Genomic DNA, 14839 nt, shown 5'->3' on the forward strand with positions numbered 1-14839 from the left:
GGGGGGTTATTTTGTTGTTTCTTCGATACACTAGAATTTCCTGTCAGAGGGAGGTCATTTTCATTGCAGATTTGACCTGATATAGTTGCCTGTGTCTTTTTCACTTCAGTCTTTGTGTTTATTTGCATCGCTCTTGTTTGGTTTGGGACTGTATGTCTATGCAATGAGGTATGAAGAAATTACTTGCTATAGTCAGCAGATCATCCATGGAGCTCTTCATATTCAAAGTAGTGTAAGAAAATTAGGTAGCTGAATTTTAGACTCCTTACTGACTCTATGCAGGAGGGAAATCAGCGATTTCTCCCTTTTATGCCTATATTGATGGGCAGCTGTAAATAGCTTACATGTATGGGTTGTTCACTGAATTGTGTCTTGAGCAGCTTCTAGAACTTTATGRGATTGATGTTTTAGGAGACTTCTCATTCATAAAGACTTTTTTTTCTCTCTCTCTCTCTGGACAGTATCCCCCAGTCAGCYGTAACAACTTTTCACAAGTGAAAATGCTCCCATGGTTGGGAAAAGCCACATTCAGTGATGAGTAGTTTTGATAACATTTGTCACCTGGCAGTGTAAGGATTTCTCAGTCAAGACTGTGCTCTTGCTAATGTTAAAAAATGATCCATCTATTCAGACTTGCACTTATTTCCTCTAATCTGGAGGGGAAATTACCAGACAGACTAAAGATGCTGGGCACTCTTAAGAGCTTCCTGCATTAGCTCGAGCACAGCTATTTTAGCTCTGAGCCAGCCTGTGTTCTGCTGTCTTAAAGTACAAACTGAGTGCAAGTCTGTACTAACAGGGAGAGTGCTTGTCTAGAGCATGCCTTGCTGTAGTCTCCAGTAAGGATGACTTTCTAGATTTGAAGAGGAGAATCTGRAAAGTATGGTGCTGTTTACAGATGATCTTAGGAAAGTACTGAATATACTGATCACTTCTTGTATTGAATTTTGTCCTCTAGAAGGGAGCAGGAGGGCTATGCAGTCAGTCATCTTTGATCAGCTTCAGAACGCCTGTGTATACATAGAGTGAATTATTGGCTTTAAAAGAATTAGAAATGAAGCCCAGTTCTGACAGGCAAAGCCTGGTATCTATCAGTATAGCTGTCATCTCTGTGTGGAATGGGTCACCTACGTTGTGGCCAAGAGTTACCTCGTCATTCCTGCCTAAGCTCCTTCCCCTGAAAGATGTTACTGCAGAATACATAAATATTATCAAAGTGTGGAACTTGGGCTAGGTTTGAAAAAGATTTAGGGAGAAGCTGAGAGCACTGTTGCGCCCAGTCCTGAGTGTCATAGCTGTGCCACTGTCTAACATCTTTCCTGTACTGGAAGCTTTTGAAGAATTGCCCACTGCTATAAACCAGCAGACACTGGCAGCCTGGGGAGCACCTGGACCAGACACAGTGCCGGCTGATTTTGTGAGATCCCTGGGTTCAAGYGGTGAAAGAGGAAGAAGATTGAAGGTTGACAATATAAATTATAAAAACACTCAGATACCAGAAAGCCAGGGGTTTAAAGMAGTGGCTAAAGACAGGCTGACAAGCAGGGGTAGGCGTGCAAAGGTGGAAGAGAGAACAGSTCAGGGAGGAAGGAGCTCTGATATACCCAGTGTAGGAGCAGATTTGATTAACCCTGTGCAGAGCAAGCTGGGGAAAGCAGCAGCAGAAGGTTCCCATTACTGACTGCATCCCCTGAGAGCAGGGCAGTGTTAGCAGCTCCACTGAAACGCTCAGGTGCAGAGGTTAGTTGCTGTGTAGCAGGAAGGCACGTGATRTTGTCGGCCTCTGTTTCACTAAGGTGTGCGGCTGTTATGGACACTGCATTTCCAGATTAAATAATAACCAATATTAATCAGTTACCCCCTGCACGTCACATCTTATATTTGTTTTACATTTCACAGTCCTCAGAAATGCTTCAATAACAATATTTCTCAAATTTCTCAAATTTTAAGTGAATGATCGCTGACTTCGGTATTTCTTAACATTCTTTTCAAATACCTCAATAACAAAATCAGTGTAGAGTGAATACATTGCATGCCGTGTTTGTGCAGCTCTGTGTGTGTGTGCCTGTAAAGGGTATTACAGTTGAAAGAAGTTATGCCATGTAGATAAACAGAGTAGTAATTAATTTAGAAGAATGTTGGGAGAATAAATTGCACCATATTGCTAGTGTCAAAGGGGCACTGAATAGAAGGAAAAAAAATCAAAGAGAGATCCTCATGCCCACGCGCACACACACACACACACAAACACACAAGGTTTCTTATTCTCTGAAGAGCCTTAGCCAGTTATTTTTTATACAGAACATCTGGGCAACAGAAAGGACAATCTTGACTGTTCGTTTTTACAGTTTCACCCAGGAAAAGTAAGACATCTAGTCTAAGTAGTATAAGGGATGGATCGTTACATTGGCAGAGAGCACTGCTCTTAGCCTCATCATTGCTAGATACTATTTTGTGACTGATAAGATTTGACAATTCCTTTATGTCTGATAAGCAGCCTTACTGAAAACAACATAATTTTGGAATTCACAAAGTCTGGTCACAACCTCGGCACATTCACTGCCTGGATAACCAGCGTCAAACCTAACAGGGCATGACAAAGAGTGAGACAGGTCACCAGAGGAAACAAATATAAGTTCGTCACTACTGCAAAGAATGAGGGGAAAAGGCTAAGGAATGGGAAGTTAACACAGACATCTTTCGTTACACCATGAAAAATACAATATTTTTAGAGGAAAAAAATCTTTCAAAGATTCTGTGTAAATCTTTGCCATCAATTGCTAGTGAATGTTTGTTCTCATCTGTTGGATGATGAACAAAACTGATCCAAAGGGATGAGACAGGACAGGAAAAATGCTTAGGTTGCGATTCAAGAAGAGAGGTGAGTTTTCTCAGCAAACCTCAATTTCACAAAGGGAGTGTAGAAAAAACTTTGTCTCTAGAGAAATAATTGGCAGCATTATCTCATTGCTTGGGGTTACTGAGGTCCCACAGGAATCTGTTGGGCTTAGGAACTCCTGCTAAAACTTGTGTACATTGTTGTGGGAGTGATAGACATTTTTGAAGGTCTTTTGTTTTGTGGTAGGTTGAATTATATCACTTCTAAAATGATTTTTTTTTTTTTTTTTGCCATTGAACAAGAATGAGTACTTTTATAGTGGTAGTTATGTTGCAAGCTGTCAGCCTTATATGCTGCAGTATTGTCAGCCTTATAATGCTACAGTATTCATTTTACTTGACTTTTTTTTTTTTTTTTTGCTTTATTTGCTACTTCGCAACCATGGCAAATGTGTTTGTTTATCACTAGATACATAAAAATAAAAAATTAGCATTAGGAACAACTTCATTTTGAGTCTTAGGTGTGGTAACCCGTACTTTTGGTCATTTTAAAATGATATGTCCAACCACTTCTGCATATTGCAAAGRTGCTTATCTTTAGACAGTGCATTCTTAACAATATTTATGCTGTGAAGCATTTTCGGATTGCAGTCCTCAAAGAAATGTTTGTCTCCTGCAAAGAGTGACGCCCTGGAACTGCACATAGGCTGATGTCTCTGAATGATATCTGCTGGGTTTTGTTTGTTTGTTTGTTTGTTTTTTATCAGGTTAGATCTTGAGTGTAGTTTGAGTAAAATCAGTTCGGAGGGGCGTCACAGGTGTATGGACTACAGGTTGTACACTTTTATATAAGAATCTTTGCCAGTGAATTCATATCTTAGCAGCCTGCCTCTGAGGACTACTACTGAATTTTAATCTGTTGCAAGGATGTTGCATCGTTTTTGTGTCTTTTGGATTAGGCAGAAGAGGCAGCAGGATAATGAGGGATTATCTTGATATATATTCCCTAGCAGATTTTGTGGTGCACAGCTCTAGCAGTTTCAGACAAGAAGGTGATATTCTCAAGTGTTCCCTTAAGCAATTTAAGATGGACAGAGTCACTAGCTATAACTGCATAAATACCAGTCAAGAATAGGAATCCTAGATATGTATCCTGTACATTTACATTGATACTGAATGTGCAGGCTGTTTGAATTCATGCCTAATAAAAACAATAACTGAAAAAAAAAATCTCCCTTTCTCAYGGTAAAAACCATAGCACAGAACATTCTGAGGCTCTAGATGAATTAATTTCTGCAAAAAGGATTGCTTATTCAGAATGGATAGGATTTTTTTTCTTTCTTTTCTCATCTTGATAATCTGTAAAGAGGATTCTCCAGCCTTCAGATTGTAGTTGTGCACAGGAGTGTTTTTGATATTTTAGGTAATTCAAACTGGAGTTACAATTTGTATCAGAAGAGCTTATTTCCTCTTCTCCTTAATAATATATAACAATAATATTTATTATTACATATTCAATAATATAATAATGAATTAGGGGATTTTTTTCTTCCTTTTAATTGAACTATATGTGGTTTTCTGCTGAAGAGTCTTGCTGTGACTTGAGTCATATATCATTCTTTTTGTCCTTCCAGAGCCCAAGTGCTCATACATTTGAGCATGCAAGTGCTCAAACAAGTAAGTCTTGAATGAAYGAGATGGAGAGGCAGACCAGGGATGGAGTGAGGGACCACAGTATCTATGTTTCACTTATAAGATGAAGGGTTGTCTGTGGGCAGTAGCAGTACGAGTCTCTGCAGAAGGTTACAACAGGCTTGTGATCAAGGGATGGTCTTAAGTCATTGTTATGCTGAGGTAAAAGCAGGTTTTAAGTGATTTTTGCTCTCAGATTATCCAGAAGTGCCACACGGGCATGCAGATGGCTCAGACTTTGCAATAACTGTGTTGTTCTGTTCATCTAGGGGCAAGCAGGTAGTGTGAGCAATTAGATTCTCACAGCCAGCTCATTTGTGGCTGCCTGGAGCCATCAAACTTATGTAGTTCTTTTCACTGCCTGGATTTTCACCTACCTGGTTAGTCAAGGTAGTTTTGCCCTGGTGAAGCTGATGTTTCTGATGTTGATGGAGCCTTTTTGTTTCCCTTTAAATGCTCTGCAGAAAAGAAAGCTCAGTTTGTGCTTCAAAATACCAAATTGAGAAGCTGTGGTCCTCCCTGGAGGATGACTTAGCAGATGTTGAAACACTAGGGTACATCCTAATGCTGGCTTTTAAAGGCATTGCAACATTTGTTTTACTGCTTTGGTAAAAGTGAAGGTARAAGTCTTTAATTACTATTTTTAGAGGAAGAAACAGTGATAAGGCAAACACAGATGTATAGAAAATAATAGCAGAAGAGCACTAGAATAGAAAGTGTAGCGCAGATTCAAAATGATCTGTAAAACAAAATAAAGTCCTGGTTAGAAGCCATATTAATTAATATGAGGCTTTTGTCACAATTAGATAATATGATGTGAAATAACATGTTAATATAATGGTGATTGTTTATTAATTCTTTTTTTTCTGTTATAATGTAAATTCACTTTATAGTCTTCTCAGTGGTAGTTAAATGTTTGCATTGTTATAAGTAGCTTTCCTTACAAAGTGAATACAAAGTCAAGTTCAATAGTGGAGTCTACATGGAAGCACTAAGTGGGAAGTGTTATTCTCAAGGAGTCCTGTCATAGGAAGGAGCAATGGGTTGGTTAGAGCCAACTTGCACATTCTTCTTTTCTTTCTCTTCTTCTTCTTTCTCTTCTCTTCTTTTTCTTCTTTTCCCCATGAGGAGAGTTCTTTCCTCCCTTTCCACAGGTAGTCTCTTCTGTCACTTCACCCATGTGAAGTGTATAACTGTACTAATTACAGCAGGCTTGCACTGACGTGGAATACTTCACAGGTAGGGCTTTATACCCAGTATGTCAGCACCTGTTGGATTGCCAAGAAGAAAAAGGCCAATGGTTATTTGCAGGAGTCGTGGGTCATATTGTGAAGGTCTTGCAAAGGCAGGTGCTCTGCAACATGATGGAATTTCTTGTGAAAAGATTCCAACCATTATCAGAGGTCATGGGCCAGTTCTTCAGACTATCAGTTTGTAATGATTTTATTGACTTTTAGCTTTTTTACTGACCTGAAGCTACTAGATTTGCAATGACCAAAAGGCTGGCATTGTATTTGTTGAGATATGTAGAGGAAGGAGGTTGGGATGAATTTTTTTCCCTTCTGGGTTCAGAAACTTTATGTGGTATGATCTGAACTTGTAATATGATTTTTTTTTTAACTGTGCACTTAAATGGAGATTTATTCAAAACGAAGGTTGAGTAGATAGTACAGTTGGTATCTTTTTCCATCATTTTTTGTTTTAAGGTCACCACATAACCAACCAAAAGTTTTTGTGAGAATCTGAACTAAGGAGAATGCTTTTAGTGATTATGGTGGAAAGCTGGAACCAGCTAAATGAGATTAAATTCCATTGTCAAAATTTTCTGTTCATACACCAATATTTTTATACTGTAAGAAAACTAAACTAAAAATCCAGCAACCTAATTGTAAGGTCCTACTGTTTTCCAGGAGCACAGCGCTATGCAGAAGTTGCACTGCACACAAATTGACAAAGTAGTGGCACAATATGATAAAGAAAAGGTATCTTACGAGAAAATGTTAGAGAAGGCAATCAAGAAGAAGGGGTAAGATATTCAATTTTTTTTTTTAGACTTAAAATAGATTTTATGTTTTTATGGTCTGGAATAAAACCTTCATAGAAAGGTCATTCAGCTGAAACTTAACTGCAACTTGAACCAGCATCCTSTATCAAACTGAGTTGGAGCTGCTTGAATGCTCTAGCAATTGGCCATTAATATTGTACTCCTCCAGTCTTCTACTGTCTCAATGTGTGAAACACAGAAGCAAAGGGATTGCCTCAATGTTACTGTTGTGCTTGATGAGAGCAGATGCAAGTCCATAGCTCTCATGGCCAGAAGGGAGCAATAATTTGCTCTTGGGAAAAATACAGCTTCTATATCATGAATGTTGTAGAATAACAGAGCTCTTCCATGTTGTCAATGTGAAGTTTCTTTATAAAGCAAAAGCATCTTCAGATCCTCAGCTGGAATAAATTATTACGATTACTCCTTTCCCTGCACAATACACTTTGGTTTGTGTGAGCTGAAGACCTGGGCCATTATCCCGCTGTCTGTCTTAATCATCCCAGAAATGTTCCTGGAACATACCGATGACTTTAATAATGTGTCCCCCTTGCAGTCCCATTTAGCTTTATGTAGCATGATCTGCTGTTGCCTTGTTGCTCACCTTTAATCTGGCAGCAGTTTCTTCTCTTCACCCTTTGGCATTTCCTTGAGAGAGCAGTTTACAGAATATAGCCTGTGACCTAAGGCAGGATTTGCTTTATTTAGTTTTCGTTGTTAGCCTTAATTGCATATTGCTAGCATCTGGCAACCCCCTCACTGAAAACTCAAAATAGATGCCTTTTGGATATTGGGTTATTTCATAAATACATTATTTACTTTATAAATGATTTGGAATGAGTGTTTTTTAATAATTGGTTGTATGTGTTGGAAACTTGAGCTGTCCGAAGTAAGCAAAGTAAGAAGAGTTTTCCCTATTAAATTATGAAAGGTCACATCAGCTCTTCAAAAACTGTTTYGTGTTGGTTTGTTTCTCTCAAGAAAGGAGAACCACAAACACCCAATTACTTCTAATSCAAATACTTTCCTCCAAAAAATTACTAGTTTTCCAAACAGAGAGGGATCAACTATAGGACAAATTAATTTAACTTGGCTTGGGTTCAGTTTCCATTGAATATAGCACTGAGTTATTGATACAGCAATGGGGAGCTGGATTTATGATTAAAGTCAGAATATTTGCTATAGTGGCAGCAAACTGAGCCCTGGATAGTGTACCAAAATTATCTTGAGGGGAGCAAGCTTCCCAGTGCTCTGCTCCTTACAAGTCTCTTATCAGAAGAGTCATGAATCAATATTCCTGGGAAGAGGCTGGTGCATCTGCTTGCCCTCTGTGGCAAAAAGTAGGCAGCTTTTAGTACCAGTGCTCTCCAGATTAATGGCAGAGTGGAACAGGTATCAAGATGTTTGATCTGATTGCCAGTTTCACTTTGTTTGCTGCTTGTAATAATATCTTCCTTTTTTTTTAATGTTTTTCACATGAACTCCAAAGACTTTATGAAAATTTCAAATTACCAGAAAGAAAAATAAAAAGAAATTTCAAATTGCTGATCTAGAGGAGGATACAATATGCAGCCATCGACTTGTTTCTCAGCCTTATTCCGCATTTTCCATGGACTCCACTTCAGTCAATCATCTGATGAGCAAAGATAACTGTTGGTGTCTAATTAACCAATTAGGCAATCACCGCAGCCTTTCTGTATCAACATTTCTTAATTACTTACCAAAATATTTTAAAGATTTCTTTCAGAGTTCGCTGTGTGTGCTTCCCWGACACCGCTCAGCAAAGCGCATAGGCACTTCCCATGTGTGGTGCAGGGTATTTAAGGACATGGGTAAACGTGAACATGTTGGCTGAGACTTAAGCACTCTCCTGAACAGAAAAGAACTACTAAATGAGGGATGCAGGGGGTTCAGTGAATATAGAAAAAGGTCCATTTCCTTTTGGAGCCTTTGCAAGCAATAAAAGCTGTAAAAGCGAATGTAAAATATGTCTTTTAAGACATTTGTATTGGATCTGTCAGTTCCCTCCTCAAAAAGGCCTTTCTGACAGGCGTATAAGGGAGTCCCTTTCCTGACTGTGGCGAGCAGCGCGCTGTGGCACGTTGCTGCCACATGGTGTGACAAATGTCGCCTGCGTAATGTTCCACGAAGCAACATTTTTAATCACACGCTAATTCRCTGCCAGATGGGCAGGATTTTGCTCCCTACGCTGTTTCTGTAGAACACAACAAATGCTGCACATGCCCATAAATCAGAGAGAGGCCTACGGGCACGCTCGTGCTCCCACCCTCAAATGGGGCTGAGGGGACCACAGAGGCACCTCAGACTGATCAGGGCAGTGCAGGAATTACAGTCTCTCTATGTATGTGTGGATATGTGGCATGGGTTGGACTGTTCATAGGCTTTTATTCTCAGCTGCATCTTGACAGTTTAAACTGGAGAGAACTATGGCAGTGCAGTCATGGGCAATTCTTGTTGGGGAAGCTTGTCTTGGAGTTTCCTTTGGACAAAAGAAAAGCTGCATTGCCAAAGAAGGGATCAACTTGTTGTTCTGATCCCTGGGATTTGGGAAAGATTGGTAGGATTTTTAATTAGAGCAGTCTGGAGTAAAATATATCTAAGTAAAATGTGTCATATAAATCATAGCCAGGCTCTGATCTCAGGTACATGGATGCAAAACAGACAGGTTCTTTGCAACTGTTTTTTCAGGCAGATGTAACTGTGGTCAGAGCCTGTCTCTATGGCTTTACRTTACTTCCAAAGTGTCAAAAGAGTATTAAAAATTTCTACAGAAATTTTCTTGCTATGACCAGAAAATGAATCATTAATCCTCATGGAGGCCCATGGGAACACGAGGCATATCACACTACTATTTTCAGCAAGGACTTTCCTGGAAATATTTGATGATAAAGCTTTCTGCTAATTTCTCTAAGTTTTAGCAGTACTTTGATATTAAAATAGGATTTAAACAACATGTTATAGTTTCATAAATCTTCTTTTCTAGAGCTAACATGGATTAATGTTACTGCAGTCAAGCAATAATGTTCTTATTAGGGCCAGCGTGAGGGGTGATGAAATGAGTGTAGCTTCACTCAGTAGAGTTACACCAATTTACATCAGTGGACAACTTGACGTTTGAACTGATCTGGTATCTGAATTATTACTGCATTGGTAAAAGAGACTCCACTAAATATATTGTATTGTTTCCAAACCAAAAGCCTAAACCTTCTTCCCCTGTATAACTTGTATTTTGTTCTAAAAATCCTTCACTGCAAGAAAGGGAATGAGAAGATGGCTGAAAGATAGTGCTTGTCAGCCCCATCTGTGAGATTTATTGACTTCAGTGAGGCAGTAATTGGAATTCCTCTTGCTGCTGCAAAGGAATTGTTTTGCTGTGCATCCGTCCCACCCCGCGCACAGCCCCAGTAATTGGGTTTAGCAAAGGAAATTCTGTTGGGGAAGGGTGGAAGCCATCCATCTCCTGTCCCCCAGGCGCGGCAGGGGAGCTGCAGCGTAAACGCTCCCACAGCCCTTTTACCAGCTTATTACTTGGGAATGTGGCCTTTGTCCGCGCTGAAGTCCTTGTCCCTTGCATTTAACCCCGTTAACATAGCCAGGCACAAGGCCACGCCGTGTTCAGCCGCTTGCAGGAGGAAGGGCTGTCTTGGGGATTTGCTGCCATCCGAGGCGGATGAAACACCACATGGCTTTGGAGTTGTCTGCGAGGGTAATAAGTACCCTTCTCTACAGCCCCTTTGGTTTTGCCCTTCCACAAAGGGGCATTTATGTTTGTGATAAACGTCCATATCCAGCACACCTAACCTCCCCTGGGAAGKAGCTATCAAGTGACTACTCTTCTTGTGCCTCAAATTTTATAATTTTTATAGCAAAATAGCAAAATACGACTTTTAAAACAGAAATAAAATCATAGCATAGCGTGAATATGCCTGTAAGTTTTCAGGCGGAAGCTGATTTCTCTTGGCAAGGTGTTTTAAGCCTGAAAGGAGGGACCCAGTACCATAAATGGAGATGCTGACATATTCTCAGCAACAGAATAATTGCAGGGCTAATCTAGAATTAATTGTATGGTGTTTGAATTGAGTGATCATTAATCCAACAATATTTTGTAAGTTGTGAATAAATTGCTAGAAGAAATAATTTCATTCCAAAAGGGTGCAGCACTTCAACTTTGATTAACATTTCAATTAGTAAGAGCTGACTGGATGGGAAGATGTTTAACTTGTGGCACATATTTGCAATTTTGCTTTTTTTAGAGGCAGTAATTGTCTTGAATTGAAGAAAGAAACTGAAATTAAAATTCAGACACTAACATCAGATCACAAATCTAAGGTAAGCAAACAAGCCAATTTTAACACATGCAACAACYGAAAGAGATTTTGAGACCCAATTGGTAGTTAATTTTCTTGGATGCACATGAATGAATTTTAGCGATAATAACATGTGGAAAAGAATGGGAGTAATCGGGTATCTAAAAGTGTTTCTTCAAAAAATATTTGAAAAGCAACATCAATTTCCTTCCTTTTTAACAATTATTGAAAGAGTTGTCATATTCATGCCTCATGAAGCAAAACTGGTCGTTTATATCAGTTTAGCTAAGACAAAGAGGCAAAAATATGCTACATGAAATTGAGATACTAATTACACTCCTAAAATATGTATGCAAAGAAATTTCTGTTTCATTTTCCATCATTGTCACCATTCTCAATGCTTGCCAGGCTCTCTTAGAGAAGGAGGAGTCCAAATTGCTCTTGAACAAGTGCCCCCCTTCTTCTAACGCCTTTTTCTTCAAGGCTTAGGTGCTTTGTTTTCTCTGAGGAGTTGGAGAAAATAGTAACCTGAGACCCAACCTCCATTTGTTTTAAACAAGTTTTTCTCAAGCTGTGATTCAGGGATCYCACCGAGTTGCTCTCAGATCTGTGCTTGCCTACTTGCTATATTCTTTGGTAGATTTACCTACCACCAAAGACATGCCTTAAATTCCTGAAAGATATCCAGACTAGAGTGTGGCAGGTACAGTAGAAGACATACAGGCACAAAATGATCTGTGGAGAGATGAGCACAGGCGACTGAAGGTCTTATGGAAGAACCAATGAAAGGAGTCAGAAGTACAAGCGACAGAGGACTGAGCAGCCMCCTCTGTGAGCCTAGAAGAAGCTAATTTTCATTAATTTGTCTCCTTATTTTACTCTTTACTCTTATTATTACATGTGGAGATATACAGTTTGCTAGGCAAGGTTTTTGTCTTGTTGCTGCTTGCTAAGCCAAAGAGTTATGAAAATTGTTGGGAATAAAACCTTTTGTTTATGTCTCCTCCTATGAAAAGCCCTGAACTGTTTTCTTAAATAAAAACAAATTTTCGGTCAACTTTTAAAAAAAAATCAATTAATTTCCTGGTAAAAATAAACTTTAGGAGCACTGGTGGCTATCCTTCAGACATAAGCTCCAAAACTCATTTTAAATTATATTGTGTAGAAAATTGTTCACTGTGATCTCAGCTTCTCACCTGCGTCATTGACAGTCCAGAGTTAAGATATGTGATTTATACACAAAGAACATGCAAGTGTTCATTAATCTTCCAAATCCAATAAATGTGACTCATGTTTTCCCTCTCCACAAATGTATGCAGTTTCTGAGCTATGTTCTTCTTAAATTCCCTCTTTCAAACTATTTTCCTTAAAACATAATCTGCCTGGAAAAAAAAAAAAAAAAAGATTCATTTTTGTCCACTCCCACGTCAGACTTTAGGATGACATTTTCAATGAAAACTGAAGCTTAAAATCTTTTGAAATTCCAAGCCTCTGTGCGCTGGATACTTCTTTGCTAGTCATCTGCCTCTGTGGTTTTCTCTAGGTCAGTGATTTTCAATTTCGYGTTCTCCGAGGTTCCATCAAAATTGTCCACATTACATACTGATTTTARTATTCTCACAGATTTCTTTTGTTCAGCTGCTGTGTGGGGACCTCTTGACTTAGTCCCAAAGGTCATTTAGAGGYCTGCAGGCAACAGGTTGAAAACCAGTGCTCCAGACCGTAGGGAAATTAACTTCTATSCTAGGTGAAGGGAGGTGCAATTAAATCAGATGAAATTCTAAGATGCTGAATGCATCRCACTGAGTTAGAAGGAGTTTGATTAATTAACAGTTGATCAGCATTTCTCAGTATTTGGTCCACTGATTTTAATATCAGGTGGTACCATAATTCACTTTTAATTACAGCGCATGACCTTCAGTGCAGCTCTATGTCTCAACATGCACATATACTTCTAGCTCTGAACACACCTTTTCACCTACTAAAGTCTTCTTCTCATGAAGAGTCTTCCACCCCAAGCTTGACATAAAATATCTAAGATAAATTTCATTGTCCCCATATGTACATCATGCACAGTTAAGCTAAGAGGCACAAATTATTCTCCTTCATTAGATGTCCCAGCACCAAGCAAGAACAGAATGAAAAGAGGAAAGATTAYTTCAAAGAATGCAGTGACTAAACAAACATATTGCATATATGCTGCACAAGTGGAAGTTTTTAATTAGTCTCTTAGACCCACTGGAGCAGATGAAAGGACAGGCTGCAAACATAGTCGGTAAAATATGAAAGACAGCCTCAGCTAGTGCTTATTTTTCTGACTCTTCTGGCTTAAAAAAAAATGCTACCTTAACAGTGGAAAGTAAGCCAAGAGCACAGCCCCATGCAACTGAAGTAGTCACCTTAACTATGATGCTAATAAATTGAAAGGGTGTACATTCAGTTTACTACTTCTGAWCTTTGAAGTGTATCACAGAGCTGCAGCAAGAATGGATTTCAAATTTTTTAATGGTCTTGAGGTCTTAAGGTCATCTGAATCTGAGTCAGATTGGGCATTTCAAATCTTGTAGCTGTTTTTTGGAAAATACTTTATATCCTTCTCATCCAGGGTATTACTTGCTCTGCTTTAAATTTGATGCTTATTGGGTATTTAAGAGAAGGAAACATCCTTTTCTCTCCCACTCTCAGAGAAAACTTGTTTTAGAAAGACCTATGCCTGCTTCTTGCACTGCATAGTGATTTGGGAATTACGAGCACATAGCAGTGTATCTACCTATGAGTATACACATTTTTTATGATTTTTCTATCTTCAGAAATCAAATACTTAAAGAACCACCATGCTTAAGTCTGTTTACAGGTGTCTTTTCTATCAATGTATGTGAGGTATAGGATTTCTSCCTTTGTATTCTTCTGTAGTGTATATGTCAACAATTGAAAAGCATTGATTTCATTATTCTTTTCCAAAATGCCCTTGATTCTTCWCTTCTATTTATATGCGTTTTGTAGAAGCTCTTTGCAACTAAGTCATATTGCTTTCACTATGGCTTCCACTGTTTACACATTAACTTGTTTCACCATTTCCTAAATAGGAGAGCAAGGCAAGGTTTTCACCTGCACTAAGGTTGTTGAGCCTTTCATCAACAGTGTAAAGAGACTTCCATTGAAAGCAAAGTCTGGGATTTATTTACTGGAATGCCCCTCTGCTTATGGCAGTGTAAAGTGGTCCCACTGCAAATAAGGATCAAGTCTCTAAAGTTGATATTCCCTACACTTTCTAACATTTGAAATCAGTCTAAAGTCAGCCACCCTACTCTGAGTGACAGACTGTACGGAAGAATGACACAAGCACAAGCAGTGGAGGAGAAACCACAGCCTGCTCTGTTCCTCTCACAGGTTTTCGGAGTTTGAAGGAACACAGAGGCTGGTCAGAGCACTCTGCAGGAAGACACATTTGAGTCACAAATTTGACAAATTTGAGTCACAARTACACGTAAGGAAATGTGTGTTGGTTCCTGTGTAAGGATGTATGGAAGTCTTCCCAAGACATCAGCAATGGCTTAATTGTAGCTCTGCRGAAGTCTGCTCTAGGCTCCTTGGGGGCTGTCAAACCCACTGAAGTCAGCATTGAGAGGAGATACGAGCAGCCCAACTGACCTGAGGTGCTGGAGGCATTAGAGACGCATCTCCAGACAGCATCCAGTGCTTACGTGTGATAAATCCTTCTTGRAAACTGCCTGCATTTTCCTATTGGAACAATGATAAATGTTCCTATTGTACATGATAAAGACAGTACTCCCACTAGCTGTTCCACATGCTTAGTGCTCTAAAGTGTTCCTGACTTTCTATGCGTGCACCTAGGCTTGGCAGAGCACTTGCCCTCATACAGAAAATGCAGCAAGACTCATTTTATTGGAGGTACCCTCACAATTCAGGACATTCA

General features: G+C 39.2%; 1 protein-coding gene across 2 annotated transcripts in view; it reads left to right on the top strand.

The window, feature by feature from the left end:
* Window positions 1-14839, top strand: part of PLCB4 (phospholipase C beta 4) — a 190301-nt gene that overhangs the window by 162262 nt on the left and 13200 nt on the right. For both annotated transcript variants that reach the window (XM_026052876.1, XM_026052877.1), the window contains 2 exons: window positions 6441-6556; window positions 10849-10924. In XM_026052876.1, the coding sequence (XP_025908661.1) occupies window positions 6441-6556; window positions 10849-10924 (192 nt within the window). The remainder of the gene's footprint in view (window positions 1-6440; window positions 6557-10848; window positions 10925-14839) is intronic.

The sequence above is a fragment of the Nothoprocta perdicaria genome, unplaced genomic scaffold (assembly GCF_003342845.1).
Source record: "Nothoprocta perdicaria isolate Ctin4 unplaced genomic scaffold, notPer1 scaffold_93, whole genome shotgun sequence".
NCBI classification, from domain to species: domain Eukaryota; kingdom Metazoa; phylum Chordata; class Aves; order Tinamiformes; family Tinamidae; genus Nothoprocta; species Nothoprocta perdicaria.